General features: G+C 36.7%; 1 protein-coding gene across 7 annotated transcripts in view; it reads right to left on the bottom strand.

Moving 5' to 3' along the window:
* Positions 1-23,134, bottom strand: part of LOC139130335 (transmembrane protein 131-like) — a 273,369-nt gene that overhangs the window by 151,699 nt on the left and 98,536 nt on the right. For all 7 annotated transcript variants that reach the window (XR_011551826.1, XM_070696090.1, XM_070696089.1 and 4 more), the window contains exons 10-15: positions 17,440-17,558; positions 13,957-14,168; positions 11,953-12,106; positions 6,092-6,259; positions 5,594-5,698; positions 3,488-3,610 (exon numbers count right to left, since the gene is read on the bottom strand). Coding sequence is in view for 6 of the 7 variants with exons in the window: in XM_070696090.1 (XP_070552191.1) it covers positions 3,488-3,610; positions 5,594-5,698; positions 6,092-6,259; positions 11,953-12,106; positions 13,957-14,168; positions 17,440-17,558 (881 nt within the window). In the remaining variant the exon portion in view is untranslated. The remainder of the gene's footprint in view (positions 1-3,487; positions 3,611-5,593; positions 5,699-6,091; positions 6,260-11,952; positions 12,107-13,956; positions 14,169-17,439; positions 17,559-23,134) is intronic.

Consider the following 23,134-nt stretch of genomic DNA (forward strand, 5'->3'; position numbering starts at 1 on the left):
GTACCTGGTATTTTACACAGATCAGAGATCAGAGAGATCGTAACAACTCTTTTCTCTGAGCGACTGAAAGTACATGTACTGTATACGCTGTTTGCAAATTTTTATCACAAGATCAAATTTTTCCTCTGTTTTTCCAGCATTGTTTTTCTATAAGCAAGTATAACTCGGCGTATTCAACTCCAAGTAGGCCATGCACTCGGAGTATACAAGTCCGAGTAAGCAGTTTTACTCGGAGTATGCAAGTCCGAGTACTCGGACTTGTAAGTCCGACTCGGTTTTTGAACTCGGAGTATGCTGTTGAAGGCACTCTTACATACCTCTCAGTTCATAAACAATGACTGGAAATGACTCAAGGTCAGTGGAGTAGCCTATTTCAGTCATTGGCATGCTACCACTCCTGCACATTTGCAGGATTTCCCCTTTTTCTTACCTCATTTGCATATTTTTGACACCGACATGTTCATTTGAACAACGTCACATCTCAACCCCTGAGTTTTGTGATAATTAGTAACGTTTAATAGACGACAAAACCATATTTCGACGTGTTTGGCGCTTACCTACCAGACATATGAGTTGTCTCTGTGTTGCTTTGGCACCTTTATCATATACATACATATATACATATATACATACATAAATGCATACATACATACATACATACATACATACATACATACATACATACATACATACATACATACGCACAAACAGACAGACAGATAGACATGCATACATACATACATACATTTATTTTTACAGCTTTTAACCTCCAACAGCCGACCAACCTATCAATATCAGCTTGTTCAACTTGATACTACTGCTTATAATAATATAAGGAAGAGTCAATTACACTCTAATTAAAGTAAACATGCCTTGCTTATCAAGATTATGTCATAAGTAAAACAGCATGTCTGTAAGGTTATAAAAAATCTTCAGCTGTTATCTTTATCAGTATTTTCATCCTATTAACTAAGCACATTTTGACTCTCAAATTAACATTGCAAGTAAGCTCTGTTGAATAAGTTGAGCCTGTAGGTACTCAGAGAAAGCACATCAAAGACAAATGTTTGCAACTTAAGTTCAAGGTCATCAAAAGCATTATAAGGAATCATGGAACACTTTCATTGCACTGTTTACACAGATTGCATAATTGCTATAAATAGAACATGAGTAATCTTACTCTTTATCATAAAAACCCTACCACTTTGACCACTCTTTTAATTGACCGCTCTATTTTTTTCCTCAAAATGTAATTTTATTTTATCCTTACTTAAGTCGACCATAAATGGAAATTGGAACTTTTTCTGTCTCTCTTTATTTGACCAACCTATCATGACAAACTATTATGAGCAATTTCTTTCAGATAACATACAGAGAACAATACATGATGGTACAGAATATGTCAAAGTTGGGATTCAGGAAAGTTGCCTTTACATGTTTTAATCATCCCACATGGTAAGCATTTCACTATGAACTGTCAAAAAGGTTGAACTTTCTAATAATTCTACACTAAAATTATTTTGGCTTTGTTGATTTCCTAATTAATTCAATTATTTAAAATCATATTAATTATTTTTTTCTGGATGAATTGATAGGGTTTATACAGTACAAGAGTTACATACAATGTAAGTCAAATTCAGTTAAATATCAATTACCATCTAACATTGTATCATTCTTATAAATAACACCTCAGCCTGGAACAGCATAATCATAATCTGCTCATTCACACTGTCACACTGAGTGTACTGTACTGCAGCTACAACATGCAATGCATTGAATCGAAACACTCAGGAGCAGGATTGCTCCACTTTTTATAAAATAAATTAAACCATGAAAAGTTCAAACTGAGACTGATACTGTCTTATTTTTATACAAAGAAATGAAATGTAGCCTAATCGTACTTTCAAATCTGTCTCGAGCATTCTATTGCTTTGTCCAGTCACGCTTTGTCCTTCAGAGTCAGAATCTGACTCTGATTTGGAACTGCTCGTCCCGCATGCCTGGGGTTGCCTTCAAGCTAATTCCCCTTGAAATCACTTTCTGAATTCTGGTCAACACTGTCCACGCTGGAAGCAACTTGATAAATCCCAGCAGCTGGACCGCCGGTGTGACTTCCTTGCCAGTGTTTACTGGGTGTCTGTGAGCACTGTTTATATAGCTGACTTTGTTTGTGGTCTAATTTATGCAAGGACCGCTAAAAACACTTTTGTGACAATAGCATGGTCAAAATGACGTCATTTGTACATGTTTGTCAATATGCAAATACCACTGCCTGGCTCGGGTGCGAAGAGTGAGAGGTCCCCTGATCACCAGGCATGAAAAAGGAGTCAAATTTCGCCCTTTGCGCAAATCTTTCCAAACTGACACAATATGCAATCTATAGATATAGCTGAGTTTTTGAAGGGAAAAAATATAAAGTTTGGAAATCATGTCATAGGCCCTTTAAAGGTATACAGTCACCTGTAATGTAAATATGCCCATATAGGGTCAAAGGGGCATTCCTTGGTATTGAAAATGCCCATGTGAAGGCACTGTTTTTAAAAAGCGGCCAACCCCTTAAAATCTGTGATTGGTTAGATTTTCTCTTTCCATGGTAACTGTGGCAAAATTGGAAAAGGTGACAGTATACCTTTAAGCATGGCCGCCGTAGATGCTGATGTTCGATTTTCCTGTCTCAAATTTTCACTCATTTTCATTCATATGACTCTTAAACTCAAGGAAAAGATTGGGAAGAGTTATTTTGAAATATTGAGGTACTCGCCGATATTTTGCAAAATTAAATGAGAAAAAATGTTATGAAAATGCCAACAGGCTTACAAAATGACCGTTTTCAGAGGCATATGATCCATCTGCAGATTATGCAACAGGCCCATATCACATGAGGCCATGAGGGGGATATCAACGAAACGCTGCACCAAACAAACCTAGCGCATAAAGAGTGCGCAAACACAAAGTGAGTACCCCTACAAGGTCAGCTCAGTAGTCTGTAATAGATCGCAGCCAACTAAGTAACCTTGGTGAAAGGCTTAACACTGTTGCTAAGTCCCTTTTGATTTTTGTCACAGCTCAAAATCGTTCTCCTACACCTCAACCCAAACCATGAACACCCCCACCAGTTTATGATATGATGGCATGACCTTGACGGATATTGAAGGACAGAAGTTAGAAGTTGACAGAATCGTACTGGTTTTCAACTCTAATAGCTTCTCTGTCTATAAATAGACAAGACACTATAAATGGGAAAATTGTTCCCCACATACAGATATTCAAATTCTGCAACAATTTGAACAACAGTGACTGTGACTTCAGTCACCCCTCAGAACCTGTGTACTAAATTTCAAAGCAATGAAACGAGCAGTTTCTGAGAAGAAGATGAATAATTACAGACAACGGACGACAATCCACATATCTGACAAACTCTGCAGCTTCAATATTTGCTAGGAGAAATTATTTGAAATGAAAGTACCATAAAAATGCTGAAACTTACTGGGTCAGTGTCTATTTCAGAAATATTGTGTACTCTTGACAAATAGGTTCCATTTCCCGGTTCAACACCAAGTAGGTCAACTCTGGTACCATCAATGTTACAACCCCACTCATGTAACGGTATCTGTCATGAAGACATCAAACAATGATGATATTTTAGGTGCAATAGATATTCACATATCACAACTGCTTCATTGTCACTATCTTCTTCATCTGAATTGTCTTTATGATATTATTTTTATCCCATTTCAATATTGATCAATATAAAATGTTCCTGTACACAAAGTCACATCTTCAATCCATGATGTATCTAGTTACTGAGGTCTTTACCTTATTACTGTACAAGCAACATATAGACACAACTTTAAAAAACAATTGAGACAAGATGGCATTAAGTGCTACATTCAGAACTGTAGAGGTCTTTTAAATTTAAACAAGTCATCGCTGATGACAAAGTCTCCACTTGTTAATGGGTACTTTGATTACAAGTCCTCAGAGAGGATAGAGTCCTCTTCATTAATTAGGTCTGCGTTAAAAATACTTTGATACAGATGGCCCTCAATGGCCAAGAATGGGTTCCATGGTGGTGAAAACATAAAACCAATGTATGCCGCCATCCTAATTACAAAAGGTCATTAAATTAGTCAACTAGGAATTAATTGACAGGATGTTGCCAAACATTTTTGCATACTATCCTAACACTGACAGACTATCACCAGTACCATTTTTCATAAAGTTTGATGCACTATTTACAACACTATGAGATCAGCATCTGTATCAAGTTTCATCAAATTTGACGCAGTAGTTGTGGATATATCACTCTAATTAGGAAAGTTCACTACATATGCAATTACAAATTAATTAAAATGACACTGATAAATGTCTTTTTCATTGTTGAAGCAATGTGAGGTTAACATCTGTACCAAGTTTCATGAAATTTGATGCAGTATTTGTTGACATATCAGCCTAATTAGGAAACTTCGATAATTGACATGATACTGCTCCATACCATGAAACAAATTGACGAGCATATGTATGAAATAGGTCAATGTCCTTTACCAACTTTGAATGATACTGGTGGAAATATGTCTGAGTTATGGCTCTGTACATGAAAATATTGTGACAAAATCGCCGCCACGCAGCTATATTTGATCTTACTGTTGAAAAAATCAAATGCATATGTATGACATAAGTCAATGTCCATGTACCAACTTTGAATAAAATCAGTTGAGACTTGCCAGAGTTATGGCTCTCGACATGAAAAAACCATAAGAAAATGGCCACCCATGTGGGCATAGTGGATCATATCATGAAACAAATCGACGTACAAATGTATAACATGAGTCAATGTCCTTGTACCAACTTTGAATAAATTCGCTTGATACATGTCTTAGTTATGGTTCCGGACATGGAAAAATCGTAACAAAATGGTCACCATGCAGCCATATTCAATCTTATCGTAAAACCAATCAATATGCATGACATAGGTCAATGTCCTTGTACCAACTTTGAATAAATTGGTTGAGACCTGCCTGAGTTGTGGCTAGGAGATGAAAAAATTGTAACAATTGCCCCCATGCAGCAATATTTGATCATAACTTGAAACAAATTGACGTGCATATGTATGACATAGGTCAATGTCCTTGTACCAACTTCGAATAAAATTGGTCGAGACGTGCCTGAGTTTTGGCTAAGGACATGAAAAAAATTGTAACAAAATGGCTGCCATGCAGCCATATTGGATCATATCATGAAACGAATGGACGTGCATGTGTATGACATATGTTAATGTCCTTGAACAACTCTGAATAAAATCGGTTGAGATATGTCTGAGTTATGGCTCTATACATGAGAAAATCATAATAAAATGGCCGCATGACGGCCATATTGGATCGTATCACAAAACAAATTGTCATGCATATGTATGATATATGAAGTAATCCTTGTACCAAGTTTGAAAGAAATCACTTCAGGCATCTCTGAGATATCTGCGTGAACAAACGGACGCATAGACGGACATGACCAAACCTATATATAAGTCCCCCGGACGGTGTCCGTAGGGACTAATAAAATATCACAAGGAAATCACAAAATGAGATTTTCTTACCGCTATAGGATTTTTATTGATGATTGTAAAAGTCATACTTCTGACATCTCCAATGCCCATGGTACCAAAGTTGATCTGATTTCCTTCAGCAGAATGCACAATATACTGTAACAAACACATATTATGAATCACTAGTATAAATAACATAACAAAAATCCATCTCAGGATCTTGGAAAATTGAAATGATCTGCTCCAAATTATCCTGTATAGAATTTTCATGTTTCTTGGTTTGTGTGCCAACTTATTCAAAGGTCTGTCTCATCAATTTGATTGAATCAAGCTTACAGCAAATTATATCTACAAGTCTTCCAATGTACCTTATCACGGTGAGACACATATTAAAATTAATATGTTGATTTTTTACACAGGGTACAATTTTATTTGATCAGATCTATTTGCAACAAGTTTGTACTGGTCTTTGCGGAAGTTAGCCATTATTATTCCATGATCCATCTGTTTCTTTCATCAGCAGGAGATAGCCAGAATAGATATGGATACCTGAAGTGTTCCATTGTAGCAATGTAGTGGAATAGTAAATGAGGATGCATTGGTGTTCAGCCGTAACACTGTGGACAAGCGCAATGATGCGGAACTATTAAATAGAACTTTTAAAGACGAATCAGATTCATCAGGTGCGATGAAAATAGGACCAGAAAACTTTTCAATCTGCAATGTAAAATAAAATTGAGATGTGTTTTTATACTGTCAACTGCAACAGTTGTGGATTGTAGTAGTAAATTGCCAATTCGGCTTATGACCAAGAGAAAATCGTCTGCAATAATCTTGTAGTCACTGAAGAATGTAAGTCAGTGTGCATCTTTTATATTTGTTAGCCAAAACATAGTCTTTAAAAATACCGTCAAGGACAGTGTGCTCACATTCGGTTTGAATTGGTCCATTCAAGAAATATTTAAAGCAGGAACAAGAATGACAAAAGCAAATACGGTCTCGAACTAAGGTACTGGAGATAATCTTTAGGAACATGCATATCAACTTCTGCAGCAATGGGACAAGCAGATCCTAAATACATAAGCAAATGTCAACAACAAAAAATAGACAGAGAAGGCTTGATAAAAAGAAAAGGTGGGAGTGGGTAAAAAAATGTACAAGGGATCTGGTAAAAAAGTAATGCCACCTCATCAATCTTCTAGACCCTACTCCCTCCTGAATATCAAATGTTCTATCCCTTGGTATTACATAACGCCAGATGACAGGAAATGTATTTACAACCTTGGGAATTTTTTAATTAATCCGATGAGTGTTATCATTCTAATGTAAACCGCACTTAAGTTAGTTTACAGATAGTGAAATGCCTTCCACTGTGGGTGGTGATTACAACATCTGGAATTATCCTGGATCCAAATTTCTCATCAGTTCTTGTATCAGTTCGTGTTCTCTCTTAATTTAGAGATGTATTTTGCAGCACTGCGCATGCGCATATTCATATTTGCATAAGCTACCCGTTGAAAACGAAAATGGATTTTTCTCAGGCCTCGCGTCCCACACCGGGTGCTTTAGGCTCTTGTGTAACGGTGATAGAGAGTCATATTTGGTTCAAGCTTGGAAGCAGAAACAGCTTGGACTTTCAGTTAACTTCACGGCTACCAGCGAGGGTGTAAAGTTAGAAATTCCGGTAGATTTTATGCAATACTTTCAGCGGTCCTCTCAGGGTTTCCGACATGATGTTTCTGTCAGCATATCCATGATTTCATTCAGCTATATTCAAATCCATCGTACAGTGTCTTTTTGGCCGATTTTTGCATCCCACGTGAACAAAACTGTCGATGAACAATTGGTGGACACAAAGGCCAGCATTTTATGGCCGTTGCGCCATGGAGGACATCGGGGGACACTCAACAATTTCTTACATGCATAACGGCCTACTTCTATTTTTCAGACGTTTTAGCTTTGTATACATACCAAGAATATAACGATCTTATGCATGGCGAATTTTAGAACAGCCCGCGAAGGAATTCTTATAGTGAAAAAATACAGCCTTTAATTTTCCAGTTTCATCACAGTGTTCAGCTGCATCAAGTGGTAGCCCTGCGTACGATGGTGTGTGTTCTCGGCGTTATACGGCCTCCCATCCGTGTAACGCCAGGAACACACACCATCGTATGCAGGGCTGGCTACGTCAAGTGGCAGTATACAAATTAAAATCAACAGTCAGTAGTTACATACTGCACTGTAGATGGGTTAAAATTTAAACTGGGTTTGATGTTAAGTGATAACAGGGGAAATAAAGATAATGCTAATTACAAGTTGTATTATGACATTGTAGTCGCCAAGGCCAAGTCAAGTGTGGTATGATTATAATTCTTGTATAGTCTGTGGATTCGAGAGACAGTTCCAGTGATTCAACTATGCACAGTGTTGTTTGTGAATGACTTAGCCAATCAGCTTCTCTATTCCTTTACAAATTACATGCAATATTCACTTTATCTGAGTCCAGCCACTAGCTTGTGCAACATCTGTTGTGCAATTAGGTCATGAAAAACCATTATAAATATTTAGGATTTTGATCCCATTTTAAAATAAATGTTGCATGTATCAGATATTGTAGAGTACAATAACAAATGTGTTCTAGAGAGACAAAGAATTTTGAGGTTAGGGTTGCCAAGCATTTATAGTAAATTTTTGTTTTTGAGATGGTACATGTAAGGGCTCACATGGGCAAGTAACCTGGCCCAGTGATTAGTCAATTTGGTGATGCATCTTGAAGGTCTGCAGTTTGGATATTTCTACAAGAGATACTTTGAATTTAGTCAGCATTGTTATTCCAGTAATTCTGTATTGCTTTTCATGACTGAGGATCTGAATTAAAAAAACACTACTAGGTCATATTGCAGTATCTTTATTATATTTCACAACACCATGAACATGTATGACAATATAAGTATTAAAATTTTCAAAAAAATCCTCTTGCAGTAAGTGTTTCTCTGTCTTGTTTTGTAGTTAAATAATAACACACGCCAGCAAGGGCAAGGTCACGATTTGTTGCCAGCCCAAGGGATGGTGCTCATGACAGTAATATTGATGATGCCCGAGCCGAAGGCGAGGGTATCATCAATATTACCATCATGAGCACCAGCCCGAGGGCAGGCAACAAATCGTGATCTTGCCCGTGCTAGCGTGTGTTATTAATTTTATTACACCGAACAAACACTTGCTTTCGAAACTTTGCTCAGAATGCAGTCAAGTGTCGATCGAGACTCACCACAGTGAAACGTTCTATTTGTTGCTCGATCGCACTGCTACATGAAGTTGAATTAACGTCTAAAAACGAAGACAGTGTTGTTCAAGCTTTTCTCGTTTAATGTACTAAACATCGTCGTGTACTTCAGGTCGAGTTAATTTCTTGTACCTTTTCAAAAACCATTGCTTTACAGAAAATACCAAGCAAATGTACGCGATGATGTGATACGGGCAGAAAGGACGCGCGGTATTCCAGAACATGGTAGCGGGCTATATCACTGCACGCGACAGGGCTATATCAGCGCACGCGACAGGGCTATATCACCTTAGCCGTGTTCTATCACTTTTTGTTCTATATCACGTGATTGAGTCTCAGCCAATCACAGTACCTGAATAATACATGAGGTGTAATAATACTTTATAGAGCTGCATGGACAGTCCTGTTGAGTAACTATAAGTGATATGCTGCTGACATGTCTTTGATATTAACCTAAGAACAAATGCTTTCATTGCACTGTGCACAAAATATAATAATGATGCTAAAACAAGAACAAAACCAAAACAAAACCCTCGTACAAACTAGGTTTTAGGAGGAAATAGTTTGCCCAAAAACATTAGAGCAAAATCAAAACAACGTGAAAATCAGCCTATAAGCTTGACTACATAAACTTTATAATGCACATGGAGCAAATTTTATTTAGGCAAATTTTATCCTCCTGGTGTCATACGTCTGGCAAAAAATCCTCTTCAATTGGTTTCCTTCCATTAGTCCGGATGCTCCCAACCTCTTTATGGCGAGACTCCTTTGGTGTCCTTGGTGTGTAGCAAAAGACTGAGGGGAAGGGAAATGATATATAGTTTTAGAAACGTACGTCAGTTACGGAAGCCATAGGAGCGCCGAGGGTCATTGCGGAAGCTTTTTTGTTTTTGACGATAACGGCAACATACCTCTGCAGTCGTCCGTTGGAGCATCAACGTACATTCACCGTGGCGATGGCAAAAAGAAGTTTCTACCTCCATGCATCATCATATTTTTAAACCATACACAGCCCCATGGCAATATACTTGAAATGATCAAAAACGGACAAACAGTCCACGGTACAAAAGTATATTGCAACTGCTGTGCATGCAAACATGAAATACAAGTCCGGGCAGTGGGCCCTGTGTGGCAGGGCTCTGTGTTACCGGTGTCATGGCTTCAACGCCGGTAACACACAGCCCTGCCACCCAGAGCTAGGCTCCTAGGAAAGTTAAAATGAAGTGCTGGTTCCACAAATTTATCATGGGATCACTGTAAAGAGGTATATTTACCGTTGATTGCTGATTTATTGTAACTGTGGACCTGATTTGGCAAGTTTCCCGCATACAGCAGAAGCTTCTGAAGGAGTACACACGGTAGGCAGTCAGGCAGAAAACTTTGGGCGATCGTAGCTAGCTCTGACCTCTGACATTTAGGTAGACCAACTTCCTGCTGTACGCACGCGCAACAAAGGGTCAACGGGTCAAAACGATACTGCGAGTGCGCATAATACATCTCTAAATTAGGAGAGAACACGAACTGTGTATGTCTTACATAGAAAAGTTGCAAAAATTAGTCTGCAATGAAAAAATTCACCTCAGCTTTGTTTTTTGGATCAAAATTTCCTACAAATTGATACCAAATATGACAAAATTACGTCCACAGCCTTCGAAACTGTCTCACAACATATCCAGGGTTGGTGTAGGTCATTTAAGGTCACAAACTGACAAAATTACCTAAAATATACAAATTTGGGGGCTTTCCCAACACTTTGAGCAGAAAATTTATCTGATAACATCCCTCTGGACTTTATACCAAATTACAAGGCTATCAAACAAGTAATTTTGAGAACAAGTTTTCTGGACCAAAAATGACAATGTTGTCTTAAAAATACAAATTTGTATATTTCAGGACAATTTCCACATACCTAACTATTGCCATCTTTGTACGTCTGTGTACCCAATATAAAAGCTGCCTGTCCAGGGGTTTTAAAAAGAAAATACTGTTCAAGATTTTTTGACCAAAAATGACAAAATTGCTCCAAAATAGTAATTTTCCCAATTTTGTCATAATTTCAACAAATTAGAAGAGTAATACCCTTGCAAAGATCCAACCCAACTTTGACAGCGACTGGGCTGGCGGTTTCAGAGAAGAAGAATTTTTACTGAAAATGAGAAAAATCACAAAAAAATTCAGCAAAAATACAAAATTAAGGATATCTTAACAATATTCATAAAACTGTATAAGGTTCAGCTAAGGTACTTGCACACAAATTTTCAAAGCAATCAAAACAGCGGTTCTTAAGTTATTAATTCTTGACCATTTTCACATTTTGTAAGCTCATTTGCATAATTTTGGCAATGCAGACTTCATTTGAACAAAATCTCATCTATAGCCCAGGATGCATCCACACACCAAATACTAAGCTGAAAAGTGCAGCGGTTTGTGTGTTTTTGATGTTGACGGACATACTTACATACATACATACATACAAACAAACATACATACATACATACATACATACAGACGCCATCAACTTCAGCTTATACGATAAACTCACATTGGTATAACCAAATGTGAGCTAAAAAGTTTTAATGTTTCAAGTCAGCTGCTGTTCACAAAATATTGATAAGTCCATATGGCAGCTGGTCAAAATTATTGATTTTGCAAATAATATACAAGCAGGTGAATTGACCTTTGGAAGTCAGGTTCAAGGTTGACTGTCTCCAATCAATGTTTTTGCCTTATTTTGGCTGTTTGAAGTCAAAGCATGTAAAAAATGTCAAGAGAACATGCCCATCAGAAAATGATATACCAAATTTTGTAAAATTGCTGTAACAAAATACTGTGAACATGTGTTGGATCTTACTGGAATTTTCAAGGAATCAAGGCATGTAGTAATTCATTATGTTACAAACTTCAGACATTTAATTAAAGAGTTTTGGGATTCACACAAGTTTCTAATTTACATTTCTGATAAATCAACATTGACACAGCCAAAGCTTGTAACTGGTTTTTCTGAGCATATCTGTAAATGGGATCCTAATGGTTTCTGAAACAGGGCAAGCACTGATAAAACATTACCATCAAGTGTGGTTCATTTGATAGTTTTGACATATGGATCAAAAGATCAAATACTCACTGAAAAAATATGTTTTATGTCTTCAGGCACAGTGACGTCGTAGATGACAAGAGCAAAATTGAAGAGGTTGGTGAGTGTCAAATCACGTACCACTGGTTCATATGGTGGTTTACCAATGTAAAACATAGTACTGTTTTTGTTATAACCAAGTGTGCTGAAATTCAAATATTCATCAGGGTTAAATCTTGCAATAGGTGCGAAAAATTCAGAAACCACCACTTAAACATGGAAATGTTGTTTTTCGAGAGACAGTACAAACCACATACCACTGAGAGATGTTGCTTCTTTGTTGCTAAAGTTGCAAAGTTGCTAAAACTTTGTTGTATTGTCAGTTTAGCTGTCAAGAAACAAAAGGCCATCAAACCTGTGCAGCACTAACATTCAAACCAGCCCATGAGAATACCCACATACTCTCATTTATCATACATGTTATGCCTGTATTGCCATCCTCCTATTGTTTAGATGGTACTGATATGAACCCGTATTTTAACTAGTTAAAATACAAATTATATTTTCACTGTAACCGACCTACTTATAGCGACGCGTACACGTGACCTTGACTGGTATTCATGACCTTCATTGATACGTTCATATATATGTAAAACAGCTGAGCGAATAAGACTTATGACACTCTCAAACGTCATTGTGATCATGGTCAAAATTTTGTTGTTTGCAGTCAGTTCACGGGCATCGCACTTAGGTACAAGAGCAGTTGTACCAAAAACATACAAACAAATTTGTATGTTTTGCCGACACATGTCATCTTTCGCTGCCGGTCCCATACAGTGCAGTGCTTTCATGCGTCTACGCCGATGAAGATTACAGTCCCCATTTGACAGTGCATCATGATAAAACCGCTTTATGACAAGTTTCCTATTGACGAGTTTAAGTATCTAGATGGTGCATTACATCATTTACAGCCATAAATGAGCCACAAAAATCCAACCGCACTGAAAATACTCATGACAGACAAGGTGCAAATATTCTCCGATTTGTACCTGTCAGTGAGATTCACATGGCTTGAACGTGTCCGGTGCAGGTTTCAGATACAATGTAAGATACTAGGGAACGTCAAACTTCCGTTTAGGTTCTTCAAAGAAGTTTAGTTCTATTTAGGCAAGCCAGTAACAAGATTATATGGGCAGATGATAAAAATACCTTTGAAATGTTTTATTCGTACAGCAACAAAGTCACAATCGAGTTACGACACTACAGCTTACAGTGAACTCACTTCACAGTTTCCCTAATCAACTCACAAATTCCTTTTTAAGATGGTGAATTGGGCAAGTTTGTCATCTGCGGACATGTATAATTCTTGAAGATAAACTGACTGGTACGGCTATTAAATCCACTGTGCATTCATACATGTTGCAGAGCTGCTTGCTCTAACTCTATCCTCTCAGTTGTTCATACTCGATGGAGTTTGAAATCGAACGCTGGCGCGGCACAAGTACTTTGAAGGGATGACATTATGTTTCAAACACGAAAACACACTCATTTTACACACTCCAGCCTATGGTAAATACGTCCACTGCCATTTTAAGCTCAAAGTAAATCTTCTTCACATCGTGAAAAACCTGTGTCAACATCTTAATGTTTATATTGTTGGCTTTAAAAGTGTGCCATAAACCCTCCCTTGAAGTGGAATGGCCCAACAGCGGAATAATATCAAGAAGTGGTATGGTTGTCATCACTCCTTAGCAACCAACTTTTTATGAATACAGCGAGGAGAAAGCAAGGTCGATTTCAGTTGATTTCGTCGCTAATTTCCAAAGCATGCGTGTATGATGAAGAGATTATTACACGAAGTTTGGGTGATACCCGGTCGTATTTGAGTGATGTGTCCATATTTTGACGAGTTGTGTAATAACCACTAAATATATGTGACATATAGGCACTAAATACAATTGCTTTTTTGAATACATTTATCAAATTCAAATTATTAATCACACTTCTTACACGATCACATTAATTCAACAATAGACATCATGGAGATACACTTACCCTTGTAAAACATACGCTTGATATGGTATTTGTAATCTAAAGTTTTTCTCTTTTGTTTTGATTACTATTTTTCCAGACCAATGACGTGAGTTTACAGCTTTTGATGGGTCAAATGACACGTCTGCTACTTTTGTATGTCTTTCAGGAGGTTTTAATACCAATGGTTTGAAATCAATAGTTACAGCTTCATTTGTCCTGACCAACGTTACACTCTGTGAAGAAAAAAGAATTAAATAACTTTATTTATTTATTTATTTACCCATCATCAGTGCCATGTGGCACCCTCCTACAATGAGAAAATAATGTAAAAGAATAAAAAAGACCTATAGGGACAAAGACTATATAAGCAATCATGGGTGAATAAAACCCCAGCTTACATCACAGAACACTAAAAAATACCGCCAATGGCGCTTGGACATAATGACCGCCTTGTATTATCAGCATTTACCAACAACCCCACTCACTGTGAATTAGACAGACCACAAAGTCAATGTGCAACATATAGCTGAAAGACTATTTTTCACATTGCAATTTTAAGCCCATTTTTGTGAGGAAAGGGACATGTATATGTATATGGAGAAAGAATCAGAAGACATATTTGTAAATAGTTTGTTGAGTGACAATCATGTACCGGTATGCATCATGTACCGGTATGCATCTCTTGAAAAATTTTGGGGTTATATTTAGGTATAACAGTAGTGTAAGAATTATGAGGTTAGAATAATTTTGTAAAGCTAAGTTGACAGTAATTGAGATTACAAAATTATACACTAAGCTAAGGAAATCTGAATAAAATAAATGTTGAAAGAAGCAATTGAAGCTAAGATAGCAATAAACTGAATTACTGCTAAAAGGTTGATAAAAGGCCATCACAGGAATTGGTCCATACCATGGTCTTAGAAACGTAAAGCCAATCTTACCTGCCACCCTTATTACAAAAAGTCTATAAATATTGGTCAATTTAAGGGGGCAAGATGATTAAGTAGGGCAGCAAAGTCATGGTCATCTTTTTGTCTAATACCTTATGTAAGTTCATGAACTTCACATAAATCTTACTATAGATTTGTTGCTAATGGGCAATAACTGTGTTTCAGATCATTTGACAACAATCCATCCATGACAGGTTTTAACTGTAATATAGCTTCTATTTAGAGGAGAGAAACTTCTCAAATAATTTTTTGTTCCCTGTAATTTCCTGTGAGAACACACGGACACGGAAAGATGCTCAGGACAGATGCTGGTGCTAGCTTGATAACTAATCTAAAACTTGTAACTTCATTGTCTAGGAGTAAAGACTGTAACATGTGATGTCCTGGATACTTAACCCTTTCACCACCATGGTGTTACCCAAACCCATTGTTATCAATGGTGATCTTGGACCTCTTTACAGATAACTGGGGGTGAACAAGTTAATCTCTGGAATGTGAATGTCAAAGTCTCTTTATTGACTCAAGGATGTTTACTCAAGATTGAAGTGAGCAGATATGAGATAATATGACAAATGCCTAGGGTCGTCTCAAATGTGAAAATCTAAAATATGAAATATGGTTTTTTTTATTGCTTTTGATGCCCAAAAGAGCATGGAAATCTCTGATACTTCCATTCAGTGCATCCTCCATGTTTCTAGCATTCATCTAACACACATTTCTGTTCCATAACTCATAAAACAGTCCAAAATGCAGGATTGGTGTACCTTCCAAAAATACACATATGGAAGGCCCATAAAATCAATTAGTTGAAAAAGGGGGGGGTCAACAATTTCCCATATCTATCTAACCGCTGATCCGTTTGGCACCATTTTGAGGAATCGGAACCTTGAACATGGTCTAAACATCTGTACCAAATATTAACACAGTCTGTTCAGCAGTTTTTGACTTTTTGTTGTTTATGGAAATTTTCACTATCTGACATCCACTCAACCCCATAACAATAACATGATAACCTACGGTCATTATGTTACAAATAGCATCAAAGTGATGCTGTGCTCACATTTGGTTATAAGTGGCAAACCAGAGTGAGTGTATACATAATATTTAATAGCTTTTATGGACCTTGAGCTTGTGATATTCAGTCAAGTGCATTTGAAAAATTTTTGATGCACTGTCCATTGAAATATGAAGAGGTTGGCAACTGTTGCAGCTGTTGATCACACACATTTAGGCAATACCATGCAACCTAGTATATCACAATTAGTGATATAACATGCCACACGAAAGTTAAGGTGTCCTCTTATAATATTGTATTGCATAGAATTAATGTAGACAATATTTGATTTCTCTAAGGTCTATGGTTGCACAATGAGAGACTATTAAAAGTAACATGTAAGAATGGGCATTCTTTAGAGCTTCCACTGGTCATGATGCTGCCACACCTACATGATAATGGTATATCCCAAACTGCCACCAAGTTAAACAAGTATTGCAGTATCATAGACAAATGGGAAAACTTCCAAGCAAACACCTATCAAGGAGCCTGTGGCATCACATATGTACATCTGTTTTAAAGCCCTGGGGTCAAACCAAATTTTAAAGCATCAAACCAAGAATTTGTATACAAGCCATTACTTGACTTACACAGACAAGCAATTCCATAAATATGCAATACGACAATGGAAAGAAACAGAAACCTTTCAAACAGAATTCCCAAGCATTTTTTTAGCTCCGCTGTCAACGACGCAGAGCTTATCAAATAGGCTGATTTTCTGTTGTCATCCGTCGTCTGTCAACAATTGCCTTCTCCTCTGAAACCGCAAGTCCAATTGCTTTGAAATTTTACATGCAGTTCACTTGGGGTGTCCTCACTTAAGTTTGTTCAGATCGTGGTGAAATTTGCATATTTGTATTTTTGGGGCATTTTTTGCTGTTTTTGGTAAAAAAAATCTTCTTCTCTGAAACTGCTTGTCCGATTGCTTTCAAATTTGATATGCAGTTTACTTAGGGTGACTTCAGTTAGATTTGTTCAAGTCGTGGTGAAATTTGCATATTTGTATTTTTAAGGCAATTTTTGTCATATTTGGTAAAAAAATTTTTAAAAATCTTCAAAACTACCAGTCAGATAGCTTTGATATTTGGTACATATGTTCCTAGAGATGATCTATTTCAGATTTATTCAAATTGTGCAGAAATATGCAAATTTGCATTTTTAAGGCAATTTTTGCCATTATTGGTCAAAAAATGTATTTCTCAAAAAGTACTGGTCTGATAGCTTTAAAATTTGGTGTACAGGTTTCTACAGATGAACTAAGTAATATATATTTAATTTCTGATGAAATCTGTAATTTTCTATTTTTGGGGCAATTTTTGCCATTTTTGGTCAAAAAATGTGTATTTCCAAAACTACTCATCTGATAGCTTTGCAATTTGGTATACAGGTTCCTATAGATTAACTAAATGATATTTATTGAAATTATGATGAAATCTGCAATTTTGTAATTTTGGGGCAATGGAAGCTCAAAATTTGACACAAAGAACATACAGAACTTACTGTAATATGTACAGGCTTTTGTCCAGTGTTTATTAAATAAATTTGTGTAGTTTTTGGTTCATCCAGACTTCGTAATGTTCCAAAATCAAGCATTTCAAGTGACGAATAAATACCAGGAGCTGTGAAAAAGATGAAATTGATAATCACTTACTCTACATGCAGGTATATATTTGTAATTACAACACCCTTGACCAAACTTACTGCTCCTTAAAATTTCAATAGTTAGATGTCAGGGCTTGTCAATAACTTACAACATGAGTGTACCATAAAGTTGCTGTGTTGACCACTAAAACACTGAGTTTATACTTACTTTTCTAATTCAGTTCAGAACTAGTACATTGATGTATAGCATTTCACATCAATTAATTTGTTTACATGATAATCAAATATCACTGACCATTAATACATTGACATGACAATGTTGTAAATATGGAGAGACATCAGTATTTTCTATACTATATCAAAATTGGAAGCACTATCATTCACAACAGCCACATTTGTGGTTTAATTTTCTTCTCCTAAGAGAGTTACATTGATATTTAAATAATTCTTTTCAAGATTAATTTCTCAAATTGAGATGCACTTACATCAAAATTACAGATAAACAACCAATCATATACAATGCTACAATACACCGACATGATAAGCAGCAAATCTAGTGGGTGAACATTTATAAACAAGTCATCGTTGATAACACAGTCCCCACTTGTTAATGGGTACTTTGATTACAAGTCCTCAGAAGGGATAGAGTCCTCTTCATTAATTAGGCCTGTTATAAAAATACTACGATACAGATGGCGCTCAATGGCCAAGAATGGGTTCCATGGTGGTGAAAACATAAAACCAATGTAGGCCACCATCCTAATTACAAAAGGTCATTAAATGAGTCAATTAGGAATTAATCGACAGGATGACATTGCCAAGCATTTTTGCATACTATCCTAACACTGACAGATTATCACTGTATTTCATAAAGTTTGATGTAGATTTACAACACTATGAGATCAACATCTGTATTAAGTTTCAATAAATTTGATGCAATATTTGTAGATATATCACTCTAATTATGATAGTCATTACAAATGCAATTACAAATTAATTAAAATGACACTGATAATTGTATTTTTCACTGTTAAAGCAATGTGAGCTTAACATCTGTACCAAGTTTCATGAAATTTGATGCAATATTTCTTGACATCAGCCTAATTACGAAACTTCAGTAATTGACATGATACTGCTACATGCCGTGAAACAAATTGATGTGCATATGTATGAAATAGGTCTATGTCCTTGTACAAACTTTGAATGATACTGGTTATGGCTCTGTACATGTAAAAATCGTATTAAAATGGCCGCCACGCAGCCATATTTGATCTTACTGTCTAAAAAATCAACATGCATATGTATGTATGACGTAAGTCACATCCATGGCCAGAAGTCGGGTTTTTTTCATTTTAGACATTTGTACATTTTAGTAGTGCATGTTTGACATGTTAAGTCGGAACAAACGTGCCTAAAATGCCAAATGTGCAAACCTATCGTGTATCGTGCACACGTAACGTTAAAGAACCTATGTCTAACATGTATAGCATTTTAGGGCGTACAATTAAGTCCAATTCTTTCATAACTATCATGCAAACCAATCGTGTATCGTGCACGCCCAACATGTATGCACCTATCGTGTCTAAAGTGTCTAACATGTATATCATGACCGTACGATTGACATATGGTACCATTCTACTTATCTGGACATACACGTTAGACATTTTAGACACGTTAGGTCCGTACACGTTGGGTCAGCACATTACACGATAAGTTTGCAGGATTGGCATGATAGATTTTGACTCGTGAACAACCTAAAATGACATACACGGTAGACATTTTAGACAAGTTAGCTCCGTAAATCTTAGGTCGGCACCTTATACGATATGTCTCAAGATTAACGTGATGGCCTACAAACACGGTAAGGTCTAACTCTATCATGCCTATCGTGCAAACCTATCGTGTAACGTGCCATCCTAACGTGTACGGACATAACGTGTCTAAAATGTCTAACGTGTATGTCATTTTAGACTCTCAACATGGGTCAAAATCTATCGTGCCAATCGGCAAACTTATCGTGTAACGTGCCGACCTAACGTGTACGGACCTAACGTGTCTAAAATGTCTAACGTGTATATCATGACTGTATCATTCAACTTATCTGGAGCCCCTAAAATGACATACACGTTAGACATTTTAGACACGTTAGATCCATACACGTTAGGTATGCACAATACACAATAGGTTTGCATGATTGCCATGATAGCTCTTGACTACAAGCGACCTAGCGGCCGATATAGCTCCGCTGTGTTTATGTACAGAATAACTATTTTTGACACATGTTGATGAAGAAGGTGGAAATCTTTGATAACTCAATGCAGTGGCCAGAAAAATGTGGCTAAAATAAGCTGCAAAAATACAAAATTGAAGATTTCATCATACTTTGAATATATCACATCCGATCATCCCTAAGAACATGTCAACCAAAGCTATCTGATGAGTAGTTTTTTGAGAATAAAATATTCTGACCAAAAATGGCAACAATTGCCCCCAAAAATAAAAATTGCAGATTTCATCATAATTTCAAAATATCACACTTAGTTATACCAAATTTCAAAGCTGTTAGGCCAGTACTTTTTGAGAAACGCATTTTTTGACCAAAAATGGGAAAAATTGCCCCAAAAATTCAAAATTGCAGATTTCACCATTATTTCAATAAATATCATTTAGTTCATCTATGGAAACCTGTATACCAAATTTCAAAGCTATCAGACAAGTAGTTTTGGAAATATACATTTTTTGACCAAAATGGCAAAAACTGCCCCAAAACTACAAAATTATAGATTCATCAGAACTTCTATATATAGTACTAAGTTTATCTGTAGAAACCTGTTTACCAAATTTCAAAGCTAAAAGACCAGTAGTGTTTGAGAGAGACATTTTTGACCAAAAATGGAAAAAATTGCCCCAAAATACGGAATTGCAGATTTCATCATTATTTCCATAAATATCATTTAGTTCATCTGTAGAAACCTCTATACCAAATTTCAAAGCTATCAGATGAGTAGTTTTGGAAATACACATTTTTTGACCAAAAATGGCAAAAATTGCCCCAAAAATACAAAATTACAGATTTCATCAGAAATTCAATATATATTACTTAGTTCATCTATAGAAACCTGTATACCAAATTTCAAAACTGTCAGACCAGTCCTTTTTGAGAAATACATTTTTTGACCAAAAATGGTAAAAATTGCCTTAAAAATGCAAATTTGCATATTTCTGCACAATTTGAACAAATCTGAAATAGATCATCCCTAGGGACATATGTACCAAATATAAAAGCTATCTGACCAGTAGTTTTGAAGAAGAAGATTTTTAAAGATTTTTTTACCAAAAATGACAAAAATTGCCTTAAAAATACAAATATGCAAATTTCACCACCATTTGAACAAATCTGATTTAAGTCACCCTAAGCAAACTGCATATCAAATTTCAAAGCAATCGAAAGAGCGGCTTCAGAGAAGAAGAGTTTTTTACCAAAAACACCAAAAATGCCCCAAAAATACAAATATGCAAATTTCACCATGATTTGAACAAACTGAAGTAAGGTCACCCCAAGTGAACTGCATATAAAATTTCAAAGCAATTGGACTTGTGCTTTCAGAGGAGAAGGCAATTGTTGACGGACGACGACGGACGACGACGGACGACGACGGATAATCAACCTATTTGATAAGCTCCGTGTCGCTGACAGCAGAGCTAAAAATTGAGACCCTCATTGGACATACACGTTTGACATTTTAGACACGTTAGCTCTGTCAACGTTAGGTCGACACATTACACGATAGGTTTGCACGATTGGCATGATAGATTTTGACCCACGTTTAGAACCTAAAATGACATGCACGTTAGACATTTTAGACACAATGTCTAACGTGTATGTCATTTTAGGTTGTCAACATGAGTCAAAATCTAATATGCCAATCGTGCAAACCTATCATGTATCGTGGAAACCTAACGTGTACGGACCTAACATGTCTAAAATGTCTAACGTGTATATCATTTTCGGTTCTCCACATGCGTAAAAATCTATTATGTCAATTGTGCAAACCTATCGTGTATCGTGCAAACCTAATGTGGTCAGCACGTTACAGGATAAGTTTGCACGATTGGCATGATAGATTTTGACTCGTGGACAACCTAAAATGACATACACGTTAGACATTTTAGACACATTAGCTCCGTAAATCTTAGGTCAGCACCTTATACGATATGTCTCAAGATTAACGTGATGGCCTACAAACACGGTAAGGTCTAACTCTATCATGCCAGTCATGCAAACCTATCGTGTATCGTGCAAACCTAACATGTATTGTGCAAACCTAACGTGTACGGACCTAACGTGTCTAAAATGTCTAACGTGTATGTCAATTTAGGTTCTCCACATGAGTCAAAATCTACCATGCCAATCGTGCAAACCTATCGTGTATTGTGCAAACCTAATGTGTACGGACCTAACGTGTCTAAAATGTCTAACGTGTATATCATTTTCGGTTCTCCACATGCGTCAAAATCTATTATGTCAATCATGCAAACCCATCGTGTATCGTGCAAACCTAACGTGGTCAGCACGTTACATGATAAGTTTGCAGGATTGGCATGATAGATTTTGACTAATGGTCAACCTAAAATGACATACATGTTAGACATTTTAGACACATTAGCTCCGTAAATCTTAGATCGGCACCTTATACGATATGTCTCAAGATTAACCACAGGGGCTCATAAGTGCCTATTTAAGTCAATATTACAGCGTTTTTTTTCTGTTTCAATGTTACAAATAAAGCTGAAGAGCACAACATTTGTGTAGCTGTCTTTTGTGTAGCTTGTATTGGCATGTATAGTGCGCCCTCAATGGGGAATGTGATCATATGTAAATACGACCTTTAGTTCCGTGACCTCTAGCCAATTCCTCTGGCCATGCCTTCTGTGTTTACTGCTCATAAGTGCCTATTTAAGTCAATATTACAGCGTTTTTTTTCTTTTTCAATGTTACAAATAAAGCTGAAGAGCACAACATTTGTGTAGCTGTCTTTTGTGTAGCTTGTATTGGCATGTATAGTGCGCCCTCAATGGGGAATGTGATCATATGTAAATACGACCTTTAGTTCCGTGACCTCTAGCCAATTCCTCTGGCCGTGCCTTCTGTGTTTACTGTACTATATTTCCCAAGGGAGGCAGATCCGGCCATATCCGCAGTATCAGTGTTATGGTGAATCTCCGAAAACATGAAATCTTGGTAATTTTTTTTGACGGACACGGCCATTGTTTTGGCACATCGATCTGACTTTGTCATTTAAGTCTAAAAATGAACCTTCGTGAATGTAGAATGTGAAGAAAATTGGACGTTGTCAGCACCATGTCCGAAGCGACCCATGTGCGCCGTAAAGTACATGTGTGGGCAACTTGATTATACTTTATAATGAGGACGTAATCTGGTGAGTGATGGCTCGTTCAAGAGTGGTGGGGCGTGCCTTATGCAAGAAATAAACAGGAAACTAGAAAGCATTTGCAAGCAAAAGCGAAGTTCCAGAGACCAGAGCAGCGGAAGAAACAAGAGAATGTGTGACAAAGATAGGTGCAGAATGAA

This window comes from Ptychodera flava, chromosome 4 (assembly GCF_041260155.1).
Source record: "Ptychodera flava strain L36383 chromosome 4, AS_Pfla_20210202, whole genome shotgun sequence".
NCBI classification, from domain to species: Eukaryota; Metazoa; Hemichordata; class Enteropneusta; family Ptychoderidae; genus Ptychodera; species Ptychodera flava.